This window comes from Typopeltis vanoorti, chromosome 20, assembly GCF_054136105.1.
Source record: "Typopeltis vanoorti isolate ZY-2024b chromosome 20, IOZ_Tvanoo_1.0, whole genome shotgun sequence".
Taxonomy (NCBI): Eukaryota; Metazoa; Arthropoda; class Arachnida; order Uropygi; family Thelyphonidae; genus Typopeltis; species Typopeltis vanoorti.
The window spans coordinates 112,082,875-112,110,366 of record NC_143568.1 but is presented as its reverse complement, the minus strand read 5'-3'; the positions used below and the strand labels follow the sequence as shown (position 1 = coordinate 112,110,366).

At 36.8% G+C, this 27,492-nt stretch overlaps 1 protein-coding gene across 1 annotated transcript in view; it reads left to right on the top strand.

Moving 5' to 3' along the window:
* Nucleotides 1-26,737, top strand: part of LOC150095802 (TWiK family of potassium channels protein 18-like) — a 40,293-nt gene extending 13,556 nt beyond the window's left edge. Inside the window, exon 2 of the mRNA XM_090410114.1 lies at nucleotides 25,360-26,737. Coding sequence (XP_090266240.1) covers nucleotides 25,360-26,048 — 689 coding nt within the window. The 3' untranslated portion in view covers nucleotides 26,049-26,737. The remainder of the gene's footprint in view (nucleotides 1-25,359) is intronic.
* Nucleotides 26,738-27,492: the final 755 nt, after the last annotated feature.

Genomic DNA, 27,492 nt, shown 5'->3' with positions numbered 1-27,492 from the left:
TTTCACTACAGGTCATGCCAGTAGAATAACTGCTGATCAAATCATTGTTTCTTTAGCATACTGTGTGAAATGTAATTCAGTTTGTCTCTGTATTTATGTGTATACTCCAGATGATGACCTTAATATGAAGGTTGAAACGTCGGGAAATTAAAACAGTTATTTATAACATGGTTGTAGAGTCCATAATTTATCTAAAATGAAAAAGAATACAGAAATGCGGGATCATTTCATAGTAAAGTTGGAAAGAGATCTTATAGTGAAGAGACCAAATACATACAATTACAAAATACAAAATTCTAAGAAACGTGAATACAGAGGTAAAAGAAAAAGTTAAACTTAAAATAATCCTGGTTAGACTTCTTTCAAAACTTATGAAAGAAATAACATTGCATTGAAAAAGCAATACATCAAAGTAAAACAGGAAAATGCCTGAAGAGGATGGAATAAATATACAACTTATTAAATATGTAGGCATCCTGTTCATCAAGTGACTTTTAAAATTATTTAACAATATCTCTCAACAAGGAGAAATACCTTGTTTTATAATCTAACATTTCATTTCTTCCATAACACAATATTCCGTTCTTTCTTAACAAAGGAATTATAAAAAGGTTTTACATTACCACATTCGTGTAACTTATTCCATCTGTCCTTTCGTTATAATTTCCCTCCGAATGTTCGATCTCTTCCTTGGTGATTAACTCACGAGCTAGGTTTGGCCTTCATTGTTCTGTCCAGTCATCGTATTCTCGACTGGAAACAGCATGGATTGAATCGATCCACATGGACGTATGTGGTGGCCAATTTCTTCAGGCTTACTCGGAAGAATACCTAATATTTCTTCGTCTATTCTTTCCGCCCGACATCGCGAACCGACAGCAGAGAATAGCTGCCTGCTATCGACTAGATCTCAAACTGGAACTCTTCCCAACTTCACCAGAAACTCTCCAGCAACTCCAGATGAAAAAAACTTAAAAGTTTCTGAACGGGGTGGGACAAACCCTTTTTATACCTCATATCTCTAGCGCCCTCTTTCACCCAAAATTTTGACACTTTCTTTTTTGCACCCGGCTCCTATTTTCATTCCTATCTTCCTGGAATACTTTGTACGCATGTCGCATCTTCCCGGAAAACACTGTGCGCGTGCCGTTCGCACATAAGCAATTTGCCATCGGCTATACAATTTATCCAAAGTTGTCGTTAATGGATTTTGATCTTTCGTTATTATGCTCTAACATATATCTTATAGAGAAACTTCTTACATTCTAATCTTTTTACAAATAAATGACATCTTTCACCTTTAATTAATATTACAAAATTTGTATTAGTATAATTCTTTAAACAAAATTAGTATTTAGAAGCATTTTCTTTATTGTTTTAGCTAAATTTGTTGGATCTTGAAACAAAAATAATTTTCCAAGGAAATCCTTTCATTCAAGATCCAACAATATATATATACTAGGGGGGGGGGCTCTTCCCCCCTGGTGGCTACCACGCTGGTAAGACACAAAACGTGACATAAAAACATTTCAAATTTTGGCTTATCTTTTTATATATATATAGAGTAGATATAAATACTAAAGGCAATAAGTGCAACTGAAGTTGCACTTATTGCACTAATATTTAAAAGACTTAGAGGACTAAGTCTTTTAAATATCAATTATAAGTTATATTATAAGTTGAATATTATTATTAAAAGAGACCTCCAGGGAGTTAGGAACTTAGGATACCCTTCAATCCTTACCCCACCCTCCATAAAGGAAAAATTCCATTTACTAAAACTCTCAATCATATCACCCCCTCTTTCTCCTATTTGCTAGTGTCTGCAGCCTACAAATTCTCAATCTGTCTTCATAATCGGTACTCCACAATTCTGATATAATTTTTAACACTCTCCTTTGCACTCTCTCCACTGTATCAGAATGATAACGGAAACCAGGAGACCAGATCCGCACACAGTAATCCAAGTGAGATCTTTACAAGCAAGGCCTTGTAAAGAGGCAAAATGACATTCTTATCTTTACATGCGAATGTTTGTTTCAGCATTGCAATTATCTTTTGAGTTGTATTTGCTACATGGCCCCTGAACTTCATCTTCCTATCTATTAACACTCCAAGATCCATAGCCTCATCAGTTTCTTCTAGCATAATCCCACCAATATAATTATTATGATTACATGACATCTCCAGGGAGTTCAAGGAATCATTATGGGAGGGCACACACAACTCTATTTCACTAAATACATCTCATCCTCTCCACTACTACTTAATTCTCCAACTACGATACCATCAACGCCATCTATTGCCCATCACCACCACCAACAGTATTTTTTGTCTGTAAATTGCGTGTGTTCTGAAGGCCAATTTGTCTGTATGCAGGATGAAAAACTTGAGTTTTTCATCCCGTGTACAGACAAATTGGCCTTTGACATTGGATATCTAATCTCACCAAAGCGAATAACTTTACATTTACTGATATCCATTTTCCATGCCCAAAATTCCGGCCTATTCGAATCATTCTGCAAGTATTGCATATCAGCAGCATTCCTGATTACCCTACAATCTTTGCATCATCAGCAAATAGCTGTATGTCGCTTGTCAAATCCTTCCCAATATCAGTAATGTACAGATTGAATAACAGTGGACCAAGCACTGATCCTTGTGGTACACCACTAGTTACCTTAAATCTTGCAGACTTACATCTCCCGTATACCACTTTTTGATATCAGTCAGTTAGCCATCTTCTTATCCATGCCAGTAGTTTATAATCCAATATTCTCCAAGTTATGCAATAGTCTACGATGCTGTATTCTGTTAAAGCCTTAGCAAAATCCGGAAGTATCATGGTATATCCATTTCCCTTGTTAAAATTCATATTAAAATTCATATGAATTTTAATATGAATTTACATTGGGCCAAGTTCCAAAGGAGTGGAAGGCAGGCAAGATTGTGCCATTTCATAAGAGATGTACTCAAGCTTCAAATTATAGGCCAATCTGGGTGCCAGGTATACATGTTGGAGGATTAGTCAGGACCAAGATCCAGAATCAGCAACACCAGTGGCATTCTTTTTTGATTGGCAACTAGGATTTGCTAAAGGAAGGTCATGTTTTAGTAATCTACTTACTTTTTTACAATAAGGTGACAGGTGAATTGGACAAGGGAGATGTGCCTCAGGGCTCTGTTATAGGGCCATTGCTGTTTAACTTTATGTTAATGATATTGGGGAAGGTTTTAATGGGGATATTCAATTGTTTGCAGATGATGCAAAGTTGGAAAGAGTTATGAGAAATAGAGCAAATGTGATTTTAGAAGAAGACGTGAATAGACTGAGTGAATGGGCTTGGGTTGCCAGTTCAGTTACAAAGTGTAATGTTTTAAAATTTGGAAAACAAAAATGGGATGTAGAGTAAAATTAGTGGGAATATATTCGAGGAAGTGGAGGAAATAAGAGATCTCCGGTGATATTAGATAAGACCTAACATTTAGGTAGCACATTGCTAAAATTATGAAGATAGCACAATGAACTCTGGCAATGATGCAAAGAACACTGATTTGAAGAAGTAAGGAGATTATGGTTCCATTGTATAATGCTTTAATTAAGCCACATATGGGCTACTATGCACAGATTTGGTTACCTGTTTTTCAGAAGTATAAAGAGCTATTGGAAAGGATCCAGAGGTGATTGACTAAGGTGGCTTCTCTAGAATGTTGAGTATGAAGAAAGGTTGAGAAAATGCAAATTGCAGAGTCTAATGAATAGGAGAAGGAGATTCAGTTTTTCATAGGATGGTGGAGATCAGGAAGGAGGAGGAGAGGTTATTCATAGAATGGTGGGAGATGGGGAGTCATTGTACAAAACATCATTCTCAGAGGATTTATAAGGAGGATGTGTGTGCAAAGGAAAGAGAAGCAGGATTTTTGCATGGAGAGGGAGTGAATGAGTGAAATGCATTGCCTGAGAGTGTGGTGACTGCACAGATTGAGTTTAAAGCATGTGATGAGCTGTGTGTATGATAGAGGGACCTTCCACAATGAGTCTTTGACTCTATGGCACTCTGAAGATGCCTTATAATGCTCCTTCATTCTTTTTATCATCACTATCAGTTTGCATTAATATCAGTAACAAGTCAAACAATATGGCTCAGGAATAGAACAGAACCTTGAGGTGCACCAGTGGTTACTTATTTACCGAGATTCCCCCTCCCCCCCACACACATCTCACTAACATTGTTAATTCCATTTCTAGCAGTTTTTGTGCATTGGTACTACTGTTACCTTCTTTCCACTTATTAGGGAACTTCATTACTGAAGTTGGTATGAAATGATATACTTCATAGTGTAATGGTAATACTGTATTATTCTGTTCTGTATTCCAAAAAAGTAATAATTCCATTGGTATTGATTACTGATAGTCTGTAAAAATAAAAAGAAACATGATCCTTAATTTAATTTGGAAAATTAATCTGAATATTACTAAATTTAATAATAAGACTTCAATAAAACATGATTAAAAATATTATGAATGTGAAATCAATGGGAATATAGAAATGAGTTATTGGTATCAGTGGTGTAACTTGATCATTCCATTGCATGATTTCATCAACATCAAGGCTTCCATTCATGGAACTTGCAGTAATTGTACCACTGGTCAGCAACAACAGAAAGTTACATAAGATGTGTTTTATTTTCCTAATGAGCAATGGCTTTACAACCACCATCATTCTTTCTGATGAAAACTGGGCAAAAATATCCAATTAATTATTTTTTTAAAAAAATTCATTAATATCTATCCTGTCCATCAGCAGCAGTTAAAGTGCTAGGAATTTGGTTATTTTTGTTTAGCATTATGACAGCTCAGGTTATATTACGTTTTATGTTTGTGACACTCTTAAGTTCAGTTAGTTGTTTTGTAAGATGTTATCTCTACTTTACGTTTACCTCTAAGTTAAAGTTACAGTTTGACTTAGCACTGAATGAAATATCCTAGGAAATATATTCCTTTAAGTGGTGGCAGCAAAATCACAGGGGTCTAAGGTTAGCATAGATTTCTAGCGCTCTTGCTTTAACAGCTTACTTTTTTTTTAATGTAACTCACCCCTACTCACAAAAGGTTATAAACCTATAGTAGAAGACCATTGCCATTCATGGTCCAAGATATTTCTTTAATAATTTTTATCTTTTAATTTCTTTTTCTTATGTATTTATTGTTTATGTAATCTGGAAATCCTAATCTAGAGACAAAACATTGAAATTTTTCAGGCTGCCTCAGGCATCCAACAATTGGAACAGTGGTCTTACACTGGCAGCAAAATTCATCATCCCCTCCTCCAGACATTCACAAATATCCATGCTTATTGCAGGATTCAAACCTGCAATAAGCATGATATCCAAAAATATAATCTTTTTGGATTTTGTAAACATACTTGACAGATTATGAGAGTAAGATCAAGTGAGAGAATTATTGTTGAAAGTTTTTTTACTTGGTTCTTGGTTTAATCCTTTATCCAAGTGTAAGCAAACAAAGTTTGCATCTGAAGTAACTTCAGGACTGGGCAACTTGTATATAGAGGCTAATGACTTCACATCACTTGCTTTAGTAGCCCATAATATAAAGCACATATCCTCATCTTTAATTTATAGTATAACCAAGTGGAAAAACTTCCAACATCTATCTGTAATCCAGAGTATTTTAGCAATAAGGTGTGACACTTTATGGCTATTCGTATATGGAAATATGACTTGTGCATTACTTCAGCCTTGGTATCACTTCTGGGTCTGGCTCCCACTGATGAGACCTCATTAAAGGTCGAAACTGGTCTAGGTAGTGGTCCTTCCCATAATACATAGCATTATAAATGTCTGTAAGTATATGTGCTTTGCATTATGGGATATTAAGGCAAGCGATGTGAAGTCATTAGCTTTTATGTACTGTGACTGTTGTAGGTGTAATTTGGATTTCAGGTAAGGAAATGAGGTCTGGTTTGGATGTCTGTAAGTGATGATGAACATAATATATTTATATTGGAATTTATGCCACGGATGTTTGCAAAATGGATGCGAAAATGATTTTTCACATCCATTTTGCTTCGTATGTTTGATTTGTTTGGATGAATTTGTCGTTATGAGAGATTTTGATTCCAGTGTGCCATTGTTTACTGCTTCATTTTTGGTTTATTGTTAGATGAAATGAAAGACTGGGGACATGCAGTGGGAGAAATAGACTCATGAACATGGAACTCATATAGAGAGTGACCAGTCTCCTTGCCATTCTATTGCCTCGACAGTACCTCCTGCTTACCACTACTCAGACTCCCCTACCAGGCATACCCTGGCAGAGTATATGGTAGTGAGATTATGCACCAGCTGACCGAGAAGCCTTACTGACTGGTTCAGGCCTCATATACCATCTGGCAGCCAGCCTGCTTTACCATCATTTTAACTAATGTACACTTGAAATGGAGGAGGGGGAGGTATGGTCTTTAAGTATATTAGGCATTCCCTTGAAGGGTATCTCCATCTCTTCTCTGTACACTCACACTGTACGGAGAAGAGATGGAGGCTGGAACCCCTTCTCTGAATGTCAAACATAGCCTTTACCACTTGAGGTCTCCAATAAGCAGGGTTGTGGTGTTTCACCAGGCAATGAAGGTCGTCTAGTTAGCATTTCCTCCAACTAGGAAGATACTCTTTTGCAGTGGGAATGCTCGTTCATTGTACCAATGTTAGAAATATCCAGAATAAGGGGAGAGGGAAGAGTTTTTTTGCATTGGTTAGTTAAATTTGTCAAAGGTTATAGACATTAATGAGATCTAGTTGATAGAGAATGACATAGTCATAGGGATAGAATACAATAGGTATAGCATTTTCAAAGGACAGAGGGAACATAATTTATTTATGTTCAGAGAATGGGGAGTGGGTTTTTAATAGTGATAACTGAAGAATTAAAGCCAAAAGTAGGAGTTCAGCAGAGTATCATGGATGCAGAGAATAGTATTTATAAGGCTATCTGACCTGAGATAGAAAGCTAATAGGATGAAATATATAGTTGGTTGCTGCTGCAGGCTTGGGGGGGGGGGGAGGAAGAATGAGGAGAGCATGCATCAGCAAATTAGCACAATGGGTGTAGGACAAATAGTTATTATAATGGGAAACTTTAACTATGGGGATAAAATTGGAAGGAAGAGTTTAGGGAGAGAAGGAAATAGAAATTGCACAGCTACTAAGAGATTAGCACCTAGCATGTAATGGAACATGCTTGAGGTGTATGGGTGCTAAATCTGGTTAGAGTATCAGAGAACTTGGCAAATACCAAGGTATCAACATTGCCTGGAGAGTTTTTGATCCGGTAAATTGCTAGACTTTATGACAAACTGAGGAGCTAGCTTGGAGAAGTGCCATGGCATAAGAATCTGCAGAGGAAAAATATCAGCAGCATATGGAAGTTAGTCTGAAGGGTGTTTGAGGAATGCAATATCCGACTATTCCCAGAATCAGAAGATAAAACAAGTAGGACTTTGATGGATTAACAGCATCATTAAGCAGGAGTTTAAGAAAAGAAAAAGAAAGGTGATCAGCAAGCTAATGAGTAATACAAGGCACAAGCAAGCAGGGTAACCATGGTAAGGAAGACAAAAGCAGATTTTAAGAGGTGGTTACCTGAGCAGCCCAAAAATCCCATAGTTTTTACTAAAAGGAAGTGAAGTGAGGCAAGTAAAAGGAATAACTACTTTGGGAGGATAACATTAATGATTTCTGATGGTATGGAGATAGAAGCAGATAAAATAGTTGAGCTACTAAGTGATTCTTTTGCAAGGGTGTACCATCCAGATGAAGATATTACAATGCCAGATTTAACATTGACTGATGTGGGAATAGAAGTAGGTGAACTGGATGTACTTAGGATGGATGTTGTAGAATCTCTTAATGCAAATACAGCCATGAAATCCCCATGGTAGTATTTGTTAGATTGGATATTAGCCTTGTATTACGAGAATCTGCAAGTGAATTGGTCATCTGACCAGGCTATTTAATTCTTCAATCCGGGAAGGTGCCAAGGGAGTGGAAATAGAGCAGATTAGTTCCATTGCCTAAAGGAGGCTCCAAGGCAGAGGTAGCAAATTTCAGATTAGTCAGTATCTTAAGAGTAGTGGTGGTTAAGGTATGGGAGAAGTTGGTAAAACACAGAACTCAGGAATGAATGAATGAACAGGAATATTATACTGTAGGGAGTGGGTGGCTGAATCATTAAGTGAAAGGTATATTTTGTCTTAGTAATTTGCTCACTTTTATTTTTTATAAATAAAGTGACATCTGAGTTGGATGAAGGAGATGACTACACAGTGATACTGCTGGACTTTCTAAAAGCATTTGACAGAATACCACTTGGAACTCTGTTACATAAGTTGGAACTGTTATGTCTTCGTACTTGCCCTGTTATTATTAGTTATATTATTTACTTATCTTACTTATTCTCAGCTATTCCGTTGCCGACAAATTTATATTCTTTTAGGTTGACTGCGCCAGCCGGCAACTGAATTCTGACACACAATTTAAAACTACTGAAAAAACAATATAGGGATCAAGTGGTTTGCAGTTGTGGTCCCCCTTTCTTAGTTACTAATGGATGGTCTGAAATTTAACATTTCAGATGTTAAATTTCAGACCTCCCCCTATTACTTATGCATGGTCTGAAATTTAACAAGTGGTAACTCAATTCTCAGAACAATGACAGACTCATGAGGTTTGAATTAAAGAAATACATTTATTTAGACAAATACATATATACACTTCAGTTAGAAATTCCAATTCTAAAGAGCCTGAACTACCCCCCACCCTTTTTAAGTTAACATATCCAAAAGGTTTACTCTAAAATCTTATACTATCAATCTCGTACTCTTCTTTGTATAACTACGTTCAGGCTCGGTTATTTCTTACAGAATGCTCAGTTCCCATAGATACATTCTATAATCCTAATATGGAGCATATCAGACGTACTCCATCTTGCAAAATTCACATGGGACAATATTCTCTCTTATGCTCAGGCTTTATCCTCCCCAAAATTCAGTTAATATTCAAATTTAAATTTAACACAATGATATAAATGTTTCTTCCAACATAAACAGTCTGAAGCCTTGGTTCCCAGCTCAGCTTGAGCTTAGGGTGTCACTTCAAAAGAAACAGTTCTTTAGATACAAAATGGAAGTTGACCATATGGAGCGCCTTAACCCTCTGGTTCCTATACCCACTTTGGTTATTATACAATTTTAATACGAAAACTTGCACCTTACCGTTCTTGCTTTTCTGGTAGTTGTTGGGATTTCCTTAATTAGACTTCCGGGTTTCCTCACCGTATATTTCTTATGGCGTCTGCGACATACTTCTATTCTTTTCGAAAAGATCACCTTTTCGCTGATTTATACGTTGGCATGACTAACCAACGGCTCTTTTCTGGAACTCTGGCCGCATTCCTCAGTTGTGGCTATGGTCGACACGGCACACACAGCAACGGGAGAATGTTGCTGGTACGGCAGCAAGCTTCACAGCTATCCAGCACTTGGATCAGGAACCAGGAACAGAAAATAAGAGAGCGATTGAATTACGCGCCGAAACCTATATAGTCAATCTGAGCGCCCTCTCTTGGTAACTACGTCATGCACATAGCGGTGGCCGATTGGTCACCACAACTCCGAACTGTTTTTGACACGGCTCATACATATATCATCTTATATACATCTTTCAGCATTTATACAAATTTTTCCTTTGTTAAATAATCCACAAACATTATCTATTTAAGTTATGGGTTTCTCAAAATTCACTTAATATCTACTAAAAAAATGGTTAGACATAGTTCTGAATTACCAAGATGCACATTTTCTTCTGGAGGCATAAGCATGTCCATATCCATGGTTTTTAACGTTACCTTATGTTGAGTCGGAAATAGGATGACTCACAAAAGGTGAATCGGCACTTTTTCCGACACAACAGAACAAATGGGATTGGATATGAAACTGGTGATGTGGATAAGAGTGGCTGCTGGATAGATATCAAAGAGTAAGTATATGGAGAGGAAAGTCTGAATCCAGGGGAAGATGGGTAACTATTGATGTATACTATAGGGCTGATGCTATTTAATTTGTACATCTTTGATATAGGCAGTGATTTAAGAGGAGGTATCCAGTAGTTTGCTGACAATGCAGAACTGGAAAGAACCATAGTCAATAATATTGACATCCTGCAGGATGACTTAAATAGGCTGACATTATGAGTAAAGAATAATGACTACCAGTTTAATGTAGCAAAATATAAAGTAATGCACCTTATGAAGAAAAGATCACAAAATACTTATATATTGATTGAGCAGACTAGATTTAGATGTCATTATAAACAGGGAATCAAAGTTTAGAGGACATCTTGCAAAGGTGGCCAAAAAAATGGCTTATCAGATTACTTGGATGTTGAAGAATGCACTGAGAAGCAGAAATAGGGAGATTATTATTCTACTTTACAAGATTTTAATAAAATAAGGCTGCATCTGGATCTGTGCATAAATCTGATCACCTATATTCCTTGGGGACATGGAGATAATAGACTTCCAGGACGTCAAGGAACAGCAAAAAGTCAACTACTGGAACAAATCCTAAAACACACCCCACCTCAACATCACCAGAGTTCAAGATTGGTAGTGTCAGCATAAGCCTGAATGGTGGCTGAGGAATTGAATAAGTACCAGATCGACATAATAGGGGTGATCAGTAGCGCACTCAGGATTTAATTCGGGGGGGGGGGGAGTTGAGTAGATGACTTGAGAATGCACGCCACACATTGCATATGACCTATGACTGAGCATCTGCAATGATCGCTAGTTTATTAGTAGTATAGAAATAGAAGACACGACACAACATAAATTTTAAAAAAAGAAAAAAGGATTTTAATTAGGAAAAGATTTTTGGAAAATTTTCTAGTTTTTTTTTTTTTGGGGGGGGGGGGTAGTGCTAGGGTTCTTTGCCCCCCCCCCCACACACACACAGGTGAGCCACTGGGGTTGACTGAAACAAAAAAGATAAAAACTGTTGAGATCTTTCTGAGTAATAAATACAAAATACTATATTCAGGCAATGACAAACAAAGAAAAACTAGCCATAGTATCCAACACTAAATATGAGGCTAATCTTCTTGAATGGCAGGCAATATCAAGTAGAGTGATATGGGCAAATATCAGAATGGGGAACTGGACAATGAGACTTATTTGTGCCTATGGCCCCACAAAATGTTCTACTAAGGTAGAAGTGGAGGAATTTTTTGAGGCTTTAGAGAAAGCAACTGACACAATGAAAAAGGAAAAGTCGGTCCTTGTTGGGGATCTAAATAGCAGAGTAGGAAATGATTGTCAGACATACAAACATATTTTGGGAGAATTTGGCAAAAAGAGCAAAGCTAATAATAATGGCAAATACCTGTTGGAATTCTGCTCAGGACATGGACTGGTTATTACTAATACAATGTTCTAACATAAAAAGGTGCAAAATTCACCATCAACAATAACATAGTCTCATTGACTATGTTATTGTTGATGGTGATGTTTTCTCCCTGGTGCAGAACACTGGAGTGTACAGAGAATTTGAAATTGGAGTGATCACCATTTAGTCTTGAGTCTGGATGAAATTGAATTTCATATTGAAAAGAAGAACATGTAAGAAAGTTTTAAATCGAATAAAAGTTGAGCAGCTCTCAGATATGAACTGTAGACTAAAATACACAAACATATTCAAGAAAAAATGAAAGAGTTTGAGAACAGGAACCAAACCTTGGAGATTCAGTGGCAAACCCTGAAGAAAACATTGATTGATTCAGCCAGAGAGGCATGTGGTAAGGTTGTCTGCAAGGATAGAAAAATCATAACTCCATGGTCAACATAGGGAGTTAAAGAGGCAGTGAAGGAAAAGAAGAAAGCATATCAAAAGTTCCTGGCAAATAAGTCAGCTTGTGCTCTTAAAGAATACAGAGACAAATGTAAGAAAGCTAAACACTGTGTAAAACTAGCTAAACAAAAGTCATGGGAAGACTTGCTAAGAACATAGAAAATAAATATCAAAAAGGTGGCAAGATATTCTGGAGGTTGTTGAAGAAGCTCAGAAATGGAGGAAAGAGTGCTGTAAAAGGAATTAGAGATGACAAAGGTAACATGAAAACTAGTGAAAAAAATATCCTTGATGTATGGAGTAATTACTTCGAAAAATTGCTAAATAAAACAATCAGTGACAGCACAATAGTAAAAAACACAGACCAGGAATGCAGTCAGGAATACATATCCATACTTGAAGTAGAAAAAGCCATCAAAAGCCTGAAATGTGGAAAGGTAGTGAGAGTAGATGATATTTGACCAGAAATGCTCAAGTGTGGAGGTATAAAAGTCTTACAGTGGCTGTACTGAATAGTTCAGAAGGCCTGGACTGAGGGACGAATTCCAGATGATTTAAGTAGAGCTCTCATTGTACCCATATAAAAAAAGATAATTAAAACTGAATGTGAGAATTACAGAGGCATTTCCCTACTGTGGTAAAATTTATGCAAGTATACTTGAGAAACATTAAGACTGGCAGAGATGCCATGGACATTATCAGGAGAGATAAATGGATACCAAGTCATATGGTCAGGGCACGACACCATGCACGAAGAAGGCTACCTTCTTAACAAAAACCAGTCAATGAACGAATCATTGCAGAAATATTTCAAGCAAAATCATTTAATCAATAGTCCAGATATATGCACCCACATCTGACAGCACAGATAAGGATATTCACTTATTTTAAAAAGATCTGACAGAGACAATAGAAACAATGCGAAAGCAAGATGTACTAATTATTGAAGGAGATTGGAATGCCAAAGTCGGAATAGATAATGATGGTTGGGAAAGTGTCATGGGAAAATATGGTTTCAGAGAAAGAAATGAACGAAGTGAAAAAATGTTAGAATTTGCTGTGGACCATGAGATGATGATCTGTAACACAAGATTCTAACAAAATGACTGTAGAAAATGGACATGGGGATCAAATGATGGGAAAACGAAAAACATGATCAATATGATTACAATCAAAAGAAGATGGATGATATCAGTACAGCAGTGTCAAACTTTTCAAGGAGCAGATATAGACTCGGATTATAGTTTAGTGATTGCAAACATCGAGTGAAATTAAAAAGAAAATATAAACCCCATCATCAGAAACGAAGAGATACAGCAGAAATAGGAAGAAGGTACAGAACAGTGTTAGAAGAGAAACTTAAAAGTGTGGACAAAGAAAAAAATTCCAATCTAAGAGTGAAAGCAGTAATGAAGGTGATAGAAGATGCAGTTGAATAAACAGTATCAGAAGAAGAGAAGATCAAGAAGTGGATTAGACAAGAAAGAAACACTGAAGTTAGTAGAGGAGAAAAGAACGTTGAAGATAAGGGATACATCAGAACAAATAGAGGAGTAATATAGAAGTATAATGAGGTGAAAAAAGCAGTCAGAATGGATAAGATGAAAGAGTTAGAAGCGAATGCAATAATATAGAACAGCACTATGGAGAGCATAAAACTAGGGAGGTGTACAAAATGATTAGAATTTATATAGGATTTAGAAGATACTGTAGCAAATTGTATGAAGAAAAACTAGATTTAGATAGCATTGGGAAACTGACTGAAGAATTGAAGCAGATATCACCACCATGTAATGAGTATGATATGGACATTTTAAGAGGAGAGGTAGAAAAAGCAATAGGATGGCTAAAACACAAGAGTCCTGGTAATGATAACATCACTGAAGAAATGATTAAATATGGTGGCGAAAGTATAGTTACAGAAATGCACCAACAATGTAACATGGTATGGAAAGAAGGGGGAAATGTTGGAGTTGGTGAAATCAATATTAGTGACACTATACAAGAAAGGAAATAAGCTAGAATGTAAAATTTATGGAACAATTGCCTTGACAAGTCATCTTGGTAAGGTGGTGATGATATTGACAGAAAGATTGAGAATACAATTGCAAACATAACTTGCAGACGAGCAAGCAGGATTTAGGAAAGACAGAACTACAATTCAACAGATTTTGTCAATGCGGTTAATAGCAGAGAAAGCTAGGAGAAAAAACAAAAAATATATACCTGCTTTATTGATTTTCAGAAGGCATTTCACAGTATTGACCAAAAAGTAGCATTAGCAGTGCTAGAATCCTATGGAATTTTTAGAAAACTAATAACTATATTAAAAGATGTTTATAAGAATGCAGTTGCAGCAGTTAGAATAGGTGATGATTTAGGGAAATGGTTTAAAACAAGCAGAGGTACCAGACAGGGGCACCCAATATCACCAAACATTTTCATCACACATTTAGAAAGAGCAATGGATAAAATGAAGGAAGATGCAAAAGGAATATCAGTGCATGGGATGAGAATGAATAATATGAGATTTGCAGATGGCAATGTTATTATTGAAGAAGGCGAAAGAGAACTACAAAAAACATTGAAACTGTTAAATGGGAAAGGGAAAAAATTTGGACTTGTTATGAACTTGGAAAAAACAAAGACAATGGTATTTGGTGAGAAGAACATGAAACAAAAGATACAAGTGGATAGAATTAGATATAGAAAATATAGAACAATTCACATATTTGGGAAGTAAAATGACATATGATTTGGACTGTATAAAAGAAATAAAGATCAGGCTTGCAAAGCAAAGAACAAATTTGAAGGCCATGGATAACATCTGGAAAAGTAAAGTGATCAGCTTGCAAACAAAACTAAGAGTACTGGACACATGCATCTTTAGTGGTGTACTATATGGATCTGAAACATGGGTAATAAATAAGGAATCAAGAAAAAGAATGTTGGCATTTGTAAGAACTTGGGCAGAAGATTCTAACAGAAAGTCACAAATGAAGAGCTCTATCAGAAGATACAATTAAAGGAGAATCTAATGCAGAAGATTATAAAACGGAACTTGCAATTATTTGGAAACATTGCAGAATGAGTGAGGACCGGAAGATAAGACATTCATTTTTGGTATTATGGATGGTGTGAACAGAAGAGGTAGACGGCATAAAGGAATGGGTGTACAGACACTGTGCACTGGACAAAGAAAGGTGGAAGAAGATAGTGAAGGAGACATCGGACACCAACAGGCAATGAGCCCATAGGATCACTGTGATTTCAAAGGATCACTCCTAGAAATTGCACAAGTGTGTGGTTAATAAGGGTTCAAGGACTAGTTTTTTTTTTTGCTTGGAAGGTGGTAAATGCGTAATAATTAATAAGTTTTGTGTGAATAATGGATTATGGACTCCCACAATGAGACTCTATGGAGATGCCCAAGCAAATAATAATATTTGTTAATGATATTGCAAATGGTTAAACCAGTACCACAGAACTCACATACACAAGTAATCACTTTTCAGTAGTAAGGGGTGTGTACCAGTTTAACCAAATTTGGAACCAGACAAAACTTCTTCACTCCAGCAAGTTAAAATTTCATGATCTTTTCCTTGAAACATGAAATGCTAAGAAATCGCCAACTGATCAGACCGTATGCTAATATCCAAGTTTAACAAAGTAATCACTATTATTTGTTCATAAGTTGTTTTTTTTAAAAAAACAATTAGTTTAAATATTTTTTTTTTAAATTTAAGTAACTTACAATTGTTCCTTTGATCTGTAATAGAGTAATATATATTTCAGCTACAGCCGAGACAGGAGTTAATATATGCATGATTTATAACTCATTATTTTGATTCATCTTTTAAATGTAGTTAATGGTCTATCTCCCTGATGAAGTCCATGTAACAGATGAGATATACTAGAGTTTTTGAATAAATTCTAATATAATTTTTGTTACATATGTAAGCTATGAAACTTATTTTAATATGTCTAGTGCACATGTTTCATTAAAGCTATTAATCAGTTTAACCCCCCATCGACGAGGGGTCGCTTAAGGGTCAAAGCCGAATAACCGGGAGGAGACCTCAACCTTGCCTTTCAGGAATGCAGTGAAACGACTGGGGCTTCTGACCTAATGTTCGATCCTCACCTTCACATGGTTTCACCCTGTTAGTGAGTATCTACTGAGATCTGAACAGTAGAGTAGGAAATGAATCCCACCAGGCATTAGGAACAGTTTGGAAAAATTTGGAGAAAAGGACAAAGCTAATAATAATGGTAAGTATTTACTGGACTTCTGCTCAGGACATGGACTAGTCATGATTAACATGTTTCAACATAAAGATGTGCACAAGTTCACATGGAGAGAAGATGCAAGAAATAAGAAAAGCCTCATTGACTATGGCATCGTTGATAATGATATCTTCATGCTTGTTCAGGATACAAAACTGTACAGAGGAATTGAAATTGGAAGTGACTATTACTTTGTACTATCCTGCTTAGTACTAAGTAATAATACTTAGTAATAAGCAGGATAAAAATGGATATCACATTGAAAACAACAGTATGTAAGAAAGTTAAAAATAATTAAAGTTGAGAAGCTTTTACTAGTAAATTGTAGACTATACAAACATTATTGAAGAAAGAATGAAACAAATTGAAAACTGAAACCAAACCCTGGAGTCTCAATGGCAAATTCTGAAGAAAACATTGATTCAGTTAGGGAGGTATGTGGTGAAGTTGTCTGCAAGGATGGAAAAATAAGAACACCATGGTGGACACAAGTAGTAGTAGTAGTCCTGGAAAAGAAGAAAGCATACCAAAAGTTTTCCTAGCAAATAAGTTGCCAGATATCCTAAAAGAATACAAAGAAAAATGTAATGGAGCTAAGCTATGTGTAAAAGTAGCTAAACACAAGTCATGGGAAGACTTCGGTAAGAATATAGAAAATAAATATCAGGAAGGTGGCAAAATGTTCTGGAGGCTATTTATAAAGCTTAGAAATGGAGGAAGGAGTACTGTAAAGGGAATAAAAAATGATAACGGTGACATGAAAACTAAAGATAAGGATATCCTAGGTGTTTGGAGTAGTTACTGGAAAGACTGTTAAACAAACCTAGTAGTGATAGAACCATTCCAGAAAATTTGAAGGGAATGCAAAGTGGAGTACATATTAATACTTGAGGTAGAAAAAGATGTCAAAAACTTGAAATGTGGAAAGGCAGCTGGAGTAGATAATATTCAACCAGAAATGCTTAAGTATGGAGGTATAAAAGTTTTGCAGTGGCTACACTGCATAATTCAGAAGGCCTGGTCAGAAGGTCAAATTCTCAACGATTGGAGTAGAGCTCTCATAGTGCCCATCTATTAAAAAAAGGGAATAAAACAATGTCAGAATTACAGAGGAATTTCTCTATTAAGTGTTTCATGTGAAATTTATTGCAAGCATACTTGAAAAGAGCTTGAGAAAGACTGTGGAAGAGAAACATGAAGAACAATTTATACCATAGGCCTGTCACCATCTTAATCACTTGTCCGTGGATCCTCTCTTCTACCTCCTCATCCCCAAGAAATCCAAGTGATCAAATCTGTGCAAATAGTCAAGATGTGGCCTATCATATAAAGAGGGATAAACCTCCATATCACTACCTGTCAGTGTGTTTCAACATGCAGTAATCCTTGGAGCTATTTTGCCAACTTTTATTATGCCTTCTGAACTTCAACTCTCTGGCCACCATTAACCTCATAATCCTTCTCTTACACTGTCAGTTTATTTACATCATCCTGCAGGATTTCTACATCACCTTTATAAACTAATGCTCTCCCATTTTGCATCATCTGGAAACAATGAAATAACTCCTTCCCCAAACACATCTCAAAACATTCTGTATATTATTCATCTTGATTTGTAAAATTGAGTCTCTAAAATAATCTAAATACTCTATGAATCACCATCATTCTCCTGGATTTTACTCCACCTTATACTACTTTCTGGTGTCTGTCCATCAGCCACTCTTATCATTGTCACCAGTTTCGTATCCATTCGTTTGCTCCGACTTATATTATAGTACTTTTCTGTGTGGTATTCTATCATATTCCTTTGCAAAAGTCCAGTAGTATGAAGGCTTAACTATTTCTCTTACCTAATTTTCAGCTGCCACTATATTATAAAATGTGAGTAAATTATTAAGGTAGGAACTACCTTTTACAGAACCATGCTGTCCAACATAGTGTATCAATGCATACCTGACCTTCTGACTTCTAACCTCTAACTAATTTTCTGAACGTTGACCAAAAAGATGCCTAATTTTTGGCATCTTTTTGGTCAAAAAAGATGCCAAAAGATGGCATCCACACACACCCTAACAACCCTTCATCTTAAGCCATATGAGTATTTTCATTCGAACTCTTGAAATTACAATAAATAAATAATGCAAGACACACACAAGTATATTGTATTTTTTTCTATATATATATATTTTTTTTTTTTGAGACTTTTTTTTAGTCTTATGGGCATATCCAAATATATTTGGACAAAATTTGTTAGGGTTTAACCAACTTTTCCAATACCTTAACCACCACACCTGAGATACTGATTGGTCTGCAATTTGCCACTTCAATCTTGGAGACTCCTTTATATGATGGAACTGTCTTGCACTCTTTTCAACGATATAATGGAAGATGGCGCTGGTGCGTGATGGCGGTTGCCAAGTGTTTATTTATATGATCAGTGATTTTGATAGTTGTTATGAATAATACGGAGTGTTGATTCAGATTTTTGATATAAGTGGAAAGCGAAAGTAAACAAGTAGCTGATGACTGTGTTGTTAATTAGTGATTGTGGTCTCACGATAGTCCTTTAGTGTGTTATATTTTGTGTTTACACGCTATGCGGAAGTCCTTGAGATCCAGCTCAGGTAAGCATATATTTGAATATTTTAAATATGACCAGTTTAAGTCCCGATGACTTTATCCAGTCGTTGGATAAGAAGCTGGTGCTCGATCTCCTCAAAAAACTGTTGAAGAAATTTGAGGTAGAGTGGCCAGGGTTTCTAAACCTATATTCAGCGACAGATGACTCCACAGAAGGGGACAACTCAACATCAGGGGAAGATGGGAAGATGAACCTGATAATCTCTGCTCCCACTCCAAAACATGATACAGAAACACATGCACGGAAAAAACGTAAAACAGTGGAGACTCAGATAAACGAGGGGATGGAAGAAGATATCCCCAACAACGAAAAAGTTCCTCCAATTGTTCTATGGGAAAAAGAACGTTGGACGGCCCTTAGGCCTATTATGCAAAACCACCAAATTGCCTATTCATGGGCAAAAAACGTATACGACGGAGTTAAAATCCAGCCTACCACAGTAGGTGACTACAGACTCCTCACAAAAACCATGGACGAGTCAAATATTAAATATCATACGTACTCACTGAAGTCAGAGAAAAACCTAAAAGTTGTACTCAGGAAGTAACAGAAAACATCTGCACAGATGAAATTACTGAAGATCTCTACCTCCACGATCTCCCACCTGTCAAGGTTAGCAGAATGCTACGGGCTGACAAGAGTCCAATGCCCCTAGTACTCGTTGAGATACCCAACACACACAAGAACATATACAACTTAACAACGATCTGTGGTCTGAAAATCACAACAGAACCACTAAGAAAAAGAGCCTCGTCAGGCCAGTGCTACAGATGTCAGAAGTACGGACATGCACAGAAACTCTGCAGAGCAGAATACAAATGCCTCAAATGTGGGCAAAACCACCCCACAGCAACCTGCTCAAAACCCAGGACCTCACCAGCCAAATGCGTGAACTGCGGGGGCCCCCACCTGGCAGACAACAAAAGGAAACAGATCTCCAAACCCTGCCCACGGGCACCAGAGCTGACGGCTCCCCAGTTGCCTGACACCCAACAAAAGACAACAAAATACCAGCTCTCACAAATGGAAAATACCAACAGTCTGGAAAGCCACCGTAGAAGCAGGACATACGCCGAAGTAGCCCGCTCATCCAAAGATATCCAGCAGGACCAAATTCTTCCAAACATGACAACAGTCAGCACAGCCTCATTGGCAAACATGCTTCAAGACTTCAGTAAGTCAAACCCTTCACCAAACTCCACAAAAAGATTTCTAAAAGAAACTCAAACCATATCAATGCTTGTTAATGAATAAAACTAGATTACTCCCAGACTCACTACAGATTGCCACTTGGAACGCCAATGGCCTAAAAAACAAGACACTGGAGCTTCAAGAATTCTCTCACAGATACAACCCTGACATCATCCTAATTAATGAAACTTATCTAGGACCTGCAGACAATCCAAAACTGAGAGGCAACACACTATATATAAATGACCGACTGGACTACAGAGGTGGTGGTACAGCCATACTTATCAAGAACTGCATCAGGCACAATGAAATACTCACCTCAACCTAGAACTCACCGGTGTCGAAGTCCACACAAATTCAACTGGAAGACTTAAAATCTACGCTGCCTACAACTCCCCTGCTAAGACTCTACTATTTTCTGACTTGGATGCTGTACTAGGCACAAATGAATCCATCATCATTGCTGGGGACTTAAACTCCAAATATCCCTCCTGGAACAGCAGAACCACAAATAAAAATGGCCGTATCCTCTTCAGCTACACAGGATTAAACAACGCTGTCGTCACAGGACCCACTGAACCAACCCACCACAGCCCAACTGGCACAGCCGACATCCTAGACATCACCATTCTACACAATATCAAATACCAGCACAGCATTCAAGCACTGAACGAATTATCATCAGACCACAACCCAATCCTACTTCACTTAGGGAACAAAGATCAGTCACCTCTCCCCCCCCCCCCAAACCTCCATCATCTGGGAGAAACTTAAGAAAGTGCTACCAGAACACATTGGTCCAGTTCCCCATATAAGAGCCAAGGAAGAAATAGACACAGCAATAAAGAACCTCACCAATCAAATCAATAAAGCCATAACAGCAGCCACAGTATCCACAATTACCCACAAACAAAATCGTCTCCCGGAAGAAATCATGGACTTAATAAGGGAAAAAAACAGACAAAGAAAAAGATATCACAACACTCGTGCTCCCCAGGACAAAACAGCCCTCAACAGATTAAACAAATCTGTCCGAGAAGCTCTTCAGAACCACAGGAACCAACAATGGGACAACAAGCTCACCTCCATCTCCACAGCAGATCATTCTATATGGAAATTCCTAAACAACCTCAAGAACAAGCGCAAATCCCTCCCCCCTCTGCAAGCAGAACAGCACCTTGCATACACAGATGCTGACAAGGAAGCCATAGCAAAAAACCTAGAGAAACAATGCAGTCCTTCATATGAGAACCTAAACATCAACCACATATACAAGATCCATCGTAAAGTCAGGTTCACAGTAAATCGTCCCGATGTCAATCCAAGTCCTATAATGCCTACCTCACCTACCGAAATAATCGGCATCATCATCAACCATCTCAAGATCAAAAAAGCCCCAGGTCCTGACGGCATCACTAACCAAGTCATCAAGGCACTACCACACAAAGCCATAGCACATCTGGCAATCATCATAAACTCCATCCTCAAATGGCAGCACTTCCCCCAGTCATGGAAAATAGCTGACATCATCCCAATTCACAAACCAAGCAAAGACCCACACCTACCTGAAAATTACCATCCCATCAGCCTGCTATCCAATTTAGGGGAAATAGCTGAGAAAATCATCCTCATCAGACTCCAAGATCATGTAAACCAACTAAATATCATTCCAGAAGAACAATTTGGCTTCCGTCAAAATCACAGCACCCCCCATCAAATCCATAGACTGGTAGACTACATCACTACAGGATTTAATTGGAATCAACACACTGGAGCTGTCTTCCTAGACATCTCAAAGGCCTTCGATAAGATCTGGCACCAAGGCCTCCTCTACAAACTTATCATCGCTAACCTTCCACTAAACATGATACACCTGATCAAATCATATCTCTCCAACAGGAGGATGCAAGTCAAAATCAATGAAACAGTCTCAACCCAACGGAAAATCCTCGCTGGAGTTCCTCAAGGATCACTGCTAGCCCCGATCCTGTTCAACATCTATATGGCAGACATCCCTCAAAATCCTCTTACATCCACCATCGCCCTTTATGCAGATGACACGGCTATTCTAGCCAGATCTCGTCAACCACATCTCGTTACCAAAAAACTACAAGACACCATCCTGAATCTAGAAAAATGGTTCAAAGACTGGCGACTACAATTAAACCCCCAGAAAAGCACAACGATACTCTTCACAAAAAGATGAGCATCCCCCAAAGGAGACATCACCCTGTTCAACTCTAAAATTCCCTGGAAAACTGAAGCAAAATACCTCGGAATACTTCTCGATAAGCGATTATCCTTCAACAGCCACATCAAGAGTACATGCACCAAAGCTTCAAAAGTTATCGCCCAGCTATATTCCTTGATCAACAGACACAGCAAACTAAGCTCAAGAAATAAAATACTACTGTACAAGACAGTGATCCATCCCACAGTCATATACGCCTCCCCAGCCTGGAGCCATACCTGCAAGACAAACATCCTCAAGCTACAAAGACTACAGAACAAATGCCTGCGAATGATTCTGGATGCCCCGTGGTTCATCAGGAATGCCCAGATCCACCGGGACATAAATATCCCCTACATCTCTCCATTACTACACTCCCTAGCAGAGAAATTCTTTATGAAGACATCTACGCATCCAAGCCATCTAATACAGCAAGCCGGAAACTATGACGGTAATGACCACTGGAAACATAAAAGACCGAAAGCCATCCTAACACCCAACGACGAATAACCACCTCTGCCCACTCAGGGCGAGCTAAAATAACTCACAAATCTCTCCCATCACTGCTCCCGAAACAGACAACAGGGAATATGAAAAGCGTCAAGCTTCACCCTCTGCACCATATATGTCCTGCTTCCTGCACTCTTTTCACTCCATTAGAACCATGCCAGAGCTAAGACTTATAAGCAGCTTGGTTAGAAGCATTGCCAATTCTTTAGCACATTCTCATAACACATGGCCAGACATGCTATCCAATCCAACTGCTGCATTTACATTGATATTTTCCAATACGTTGAGTACCTCCAGTTCCATTCCATCTTGATTTTTTGCATATTAAATGCAATCTTCGTGGTCTTTCAAGCAAATGTGCTAACAAAGTTGGCTTCAAAGTTGCTGCTTCGCACTTTAGAATCAAACAGCCTCTGTGTAATTTATCTACTATTGAATTCCATGCGTTGCTTTCATTAAACAAAAGAACCATATATCTATTTCAAAAGCAGATAAAGGAAAAGGTATAGTGGTAATGGATAGGGCCAACTATGAGAGGAAGATAGGTGGAGGTATCCTATAAAAGACAGTCTATCAAGAAATTAGGTATAACTACAAAAACACAGATAAAACAATTAAATTAATAAATAACCATAATAACCATAATTAAAATAATAACCATATATCTATTTCAAAAGCAGATAAAGGAAAAGGTATAGTGGTAATGGATAGGGCTGACTATGAGAGGAAGATAGGTGGAGGTATCCTATAAAAGACCGTCTATCAAGAAATTAGGTATAACTACAAAAACACAGATAAAACAATTAAATTAACTGTAGAATAACACATATTCCACAGATAACTTTATTATGTAAATGTTTCATCTTGTGTATCATAAAACATCATCAGTATAACTAACAAACAACAATAGGAACTGAATTCAAAAGACAGTAGTGCACATGTTCATGGATTAAAATTACTTAAACTAAATTAAAAGATAGCAGATAAATTACTGAATACAATTGAGGATAACAATTTCCTAAACTTTTGGAATAGTGAAGACAGTCATTTCGATTAAGATTAGGTCTATGAAGTAAGGCTTCAGCACTTTCTTTATATAGAATCATTGGTGAGAGTTTGTCTTTTGGAGAAGGTAACAAGTTGTGAATTTGGGTTGATGGGTTTGTAGGTAGCAATCCATAAACATGCGACTGTATACGTAGAGGGATTCCAATTTAAGCATGCACATTACTGTGTTTTGAATTCAGTTCCTATTGTTTTTCGTTAGTTGTACTGATGATGTCTTATGATACATAAGACAAAATATTTACATAACAAAAAAGTTATTTACTGTGGCATGTGTTATTGTATGTTTAACCCAATTAGATTTTGAAAATTGGGTGAATTGAATATAGAAATAGACAACAGAATCAGCAAAGCTGGTATGGTGGGAAGTCAATTGAATAGGTTCATATGGAATAGGAAAGAAATTGGTCAGAACACTAGATTGGCTGTGTACGGGACAGTGTTCAGACCAGTTTTAGCTTGTGGATCTGGGAGCTGGGTCGGAGGTAAAACACTTGACCAAGGACTGGAGACCGCCGATATGAGAGTCCTGAGAAGGATTGGAGGCGTGAACAGATGGCATCAATGGCAATATCATATTAAAAACGAAGATATTAGGAAGGAACTTGACATTGTCAGCATCCAGGAATGCATTAGCAGAGCAGATCTCAGGTGGTATGGTCACTTAAATAGAATGGGAGAGGAAGGGTTGGCAAAACAAGTGTTCTCTGCCAGATTGGCAGGAGAACGACCCGGAGGAGGACCAAGATGTGGGTGGATTGATACAGTACAAGGTGCCTTAGACGATAGAAATGTGGGATCTGATAGTGTTGGAGTTTTGACGGGTAGCAGACTGATTTGGAGGAAAATTGTAGATAGGAAGTTAGTAATAATGTAATTGTTTCATGTAGTGCTATCATATCCTGTACACCCCTTGAGGGTGCATGGCAGGAAATTGATGATGATGATGATTTTGAAAATTTGTAGTTCCTTTCTCTCTTTAGAATTATATCTAGAGTGCCTCCTTTTCAGAACAAAAGCTATTATAGATATGCCACTCTTTCTCTTACAGACCATTTGTTTGACTTCTCATACATATGTCAGTGATTGGAAAAATTTTATAAGTTGGGTTTCCTTGATGCAACTCATTCATACAGCTGTATGCGCAGTATCAGGCCACCCAATCTGATCTAATTCTGCATGTGTTGTCTAAAATGGATATACAGTTTAAAGTAGTATTTTTCTGATTGTGAGGAGGAGGAAGTTATATTTTCAACTTTTGTACCTGGTGCTGTAATTAGTATAGTGAACCAGTTTTATTAGATGTGGTATTAAATGTTATCCGAATGCCTTTCATTGTTAAAGTTTCTTTATATGCTTTCTATTTATTTTTTTCTCTTTTCTTATTAAATATTGTTGCATATTATACACTGTTATTATTATTGGTTTTTTTTTTTCATAATTGTAGTGCTGTTCTCTTTATGTGAGAACAAAACAAAATTAATTTTAGATTTTTTTTTCTCTTTTAACTGTAGGTTATGGAAATATTGCTCCAAAAACAGAATGGGGTAAACTAGTAACAATATTATATGCTATCATAGGAATACCTCTTATGTTCCTTTATCTTACCAACATTGGTAACATACTTGCCAAAGCTTTTAAGTATGTATATGGACGTTTATGCTTCAAAGACACCAAAGAATCTCATCAGTGTCATTTACAGCTTGAAAAATACCAAGTCCATCACATTATGTTGCAGGATCCAGCTTCAGCAATGCCAAGCATGGATACTACTTTAAGGAACAAGTTTAATACTTGCAGTGAGCTGGATACAAAATGTGGCTCCTTACATGGTGATTCTATAGATGAAGGTGAGCAGAACAAACCAAGAGTGTCAGTGCCTATCACACTCTGTTTAATCATTATTACTGGTTATATATGTGGTGGTGCTGCTTTATTTTCTATGTGGGAAGGATGGAATTATCTAGATGGTTCCTACTTTTGTTTTGTTACATTAAGCACTATAGGATTTGGTGATCTGGTGCCTGGCGACTCAGTAGTATCAGACAGCTCTCAGGAGAAATTGGTTATTTGCTCGATTTATTTATTAACAGGAATGGCACTGATTGCTATGTGTTTCAATTTGGTACAGGAAGAAGTTGTTTACAAAATGAGAAATTTATGTCAAATGATTGGCATGACAGGTGACAGCTATCCTGAATAAGACTGTGCCTTATTAAAATGATTTGTTCAAAAATCAGATTGGCTTCATAATGCAACTGTTTTATCATAGAAAAGTAAGTGACGTACGGTGTTTGCTATATTAAGTCCCCCCCCCCCACTTTGTATATTACATAAATTTCACATGAAAGATCATTCTAATTCTTCGTAAACTCATTCGTGTGTGCATCGCTGTCAAGTTATATGTCATGACCCTGAATATACTTGGAACATTGCACATAAAATGTTATGGTTAAGCAGATTTAGTATAAATAGTGAAATGCAAGTTGATTAATATATGTTACTGTTTAAATTTTTCCTCTGATGTTGGTTGCTGTATGTCATTATGCATTGCAAATTTCATTACAGTTTTCTTTATTTACAGTTTTCCATGTCGGTGATGAAACAAAAATTATCTTTGTGAAAAAACTTTGATATAAAACCTTGACTTTAGTCATTTTTATTATTCTCACATTAAATATGTGGTATAATTACATCCTGTTATATTTGCTCAACTCTCTGCATGGAGACTTGATTATGTATAATATAATGTTAAATCAGGTGTTCAGTAACTTTTCTTTTGCAGACATTTTTTCTTTATGATATCTTGAATTAAAGGCCTTTCATGTTTTGCCAAAAAGAAAACTACTTCTGTCACTGTAAACATTTATCATCCTTTTTTATAAAATTTCTTGTAATGCTACATTATGTTTCTATATACATAATAGAATTTAACATTTTTACAAAATTATTGTTACTGAAAGCATATTATGCTTTCTAATTTTATAAAACTATGGTATCCATTAAAATGAAAAAAAAAAAAAAAAAAAAGTTTAAAAGCAAGAATGATAATGTACAGATTACATTTATGATAGTCATTTGATCCACATTCGTGCCATACTGTTGTCATTCCAGCCATCCTAAAGTGCATACATATATTACTGTTATTCAATAGAATATGTGGTATTCTACAGAATAGATCATTTTAGTTTATGTGGACAGTAATTTATGCATGAAGTTCATGATAACTGATTGATTGTTCTTGATGAAGTATAAAAATATTATTATTTCATGTTTTTCTTTGTATGAATTTTGCTGATATACCTGCCTTCTGGTGGCTTTGTTATAGTAGTCTCCTACATGTTAATTACTGAGAATAGTTAGCTTACCCTCTTATTATTTTTTTAAAAAAAGACTAGGTTAACAATGTTCAAAGTTCTGAATGTGAAAATGTCAGCAAGCTGACCCCCCCCCTCCATTAGATAACTTTTGTATTAATCAGTCTCTCTGGTCAAGAGCATAATATCATATTTTTCTAAACATTGTTACATCTTCCCTAATTTTGAATCTCAAAATTCTATAGTGACATAAAAATGACATTATTGCTTTTTATTCATCTCGTGTGCTAAGCTTAATGACCTATATCATGGCCAAGTAACTTGTTGTTC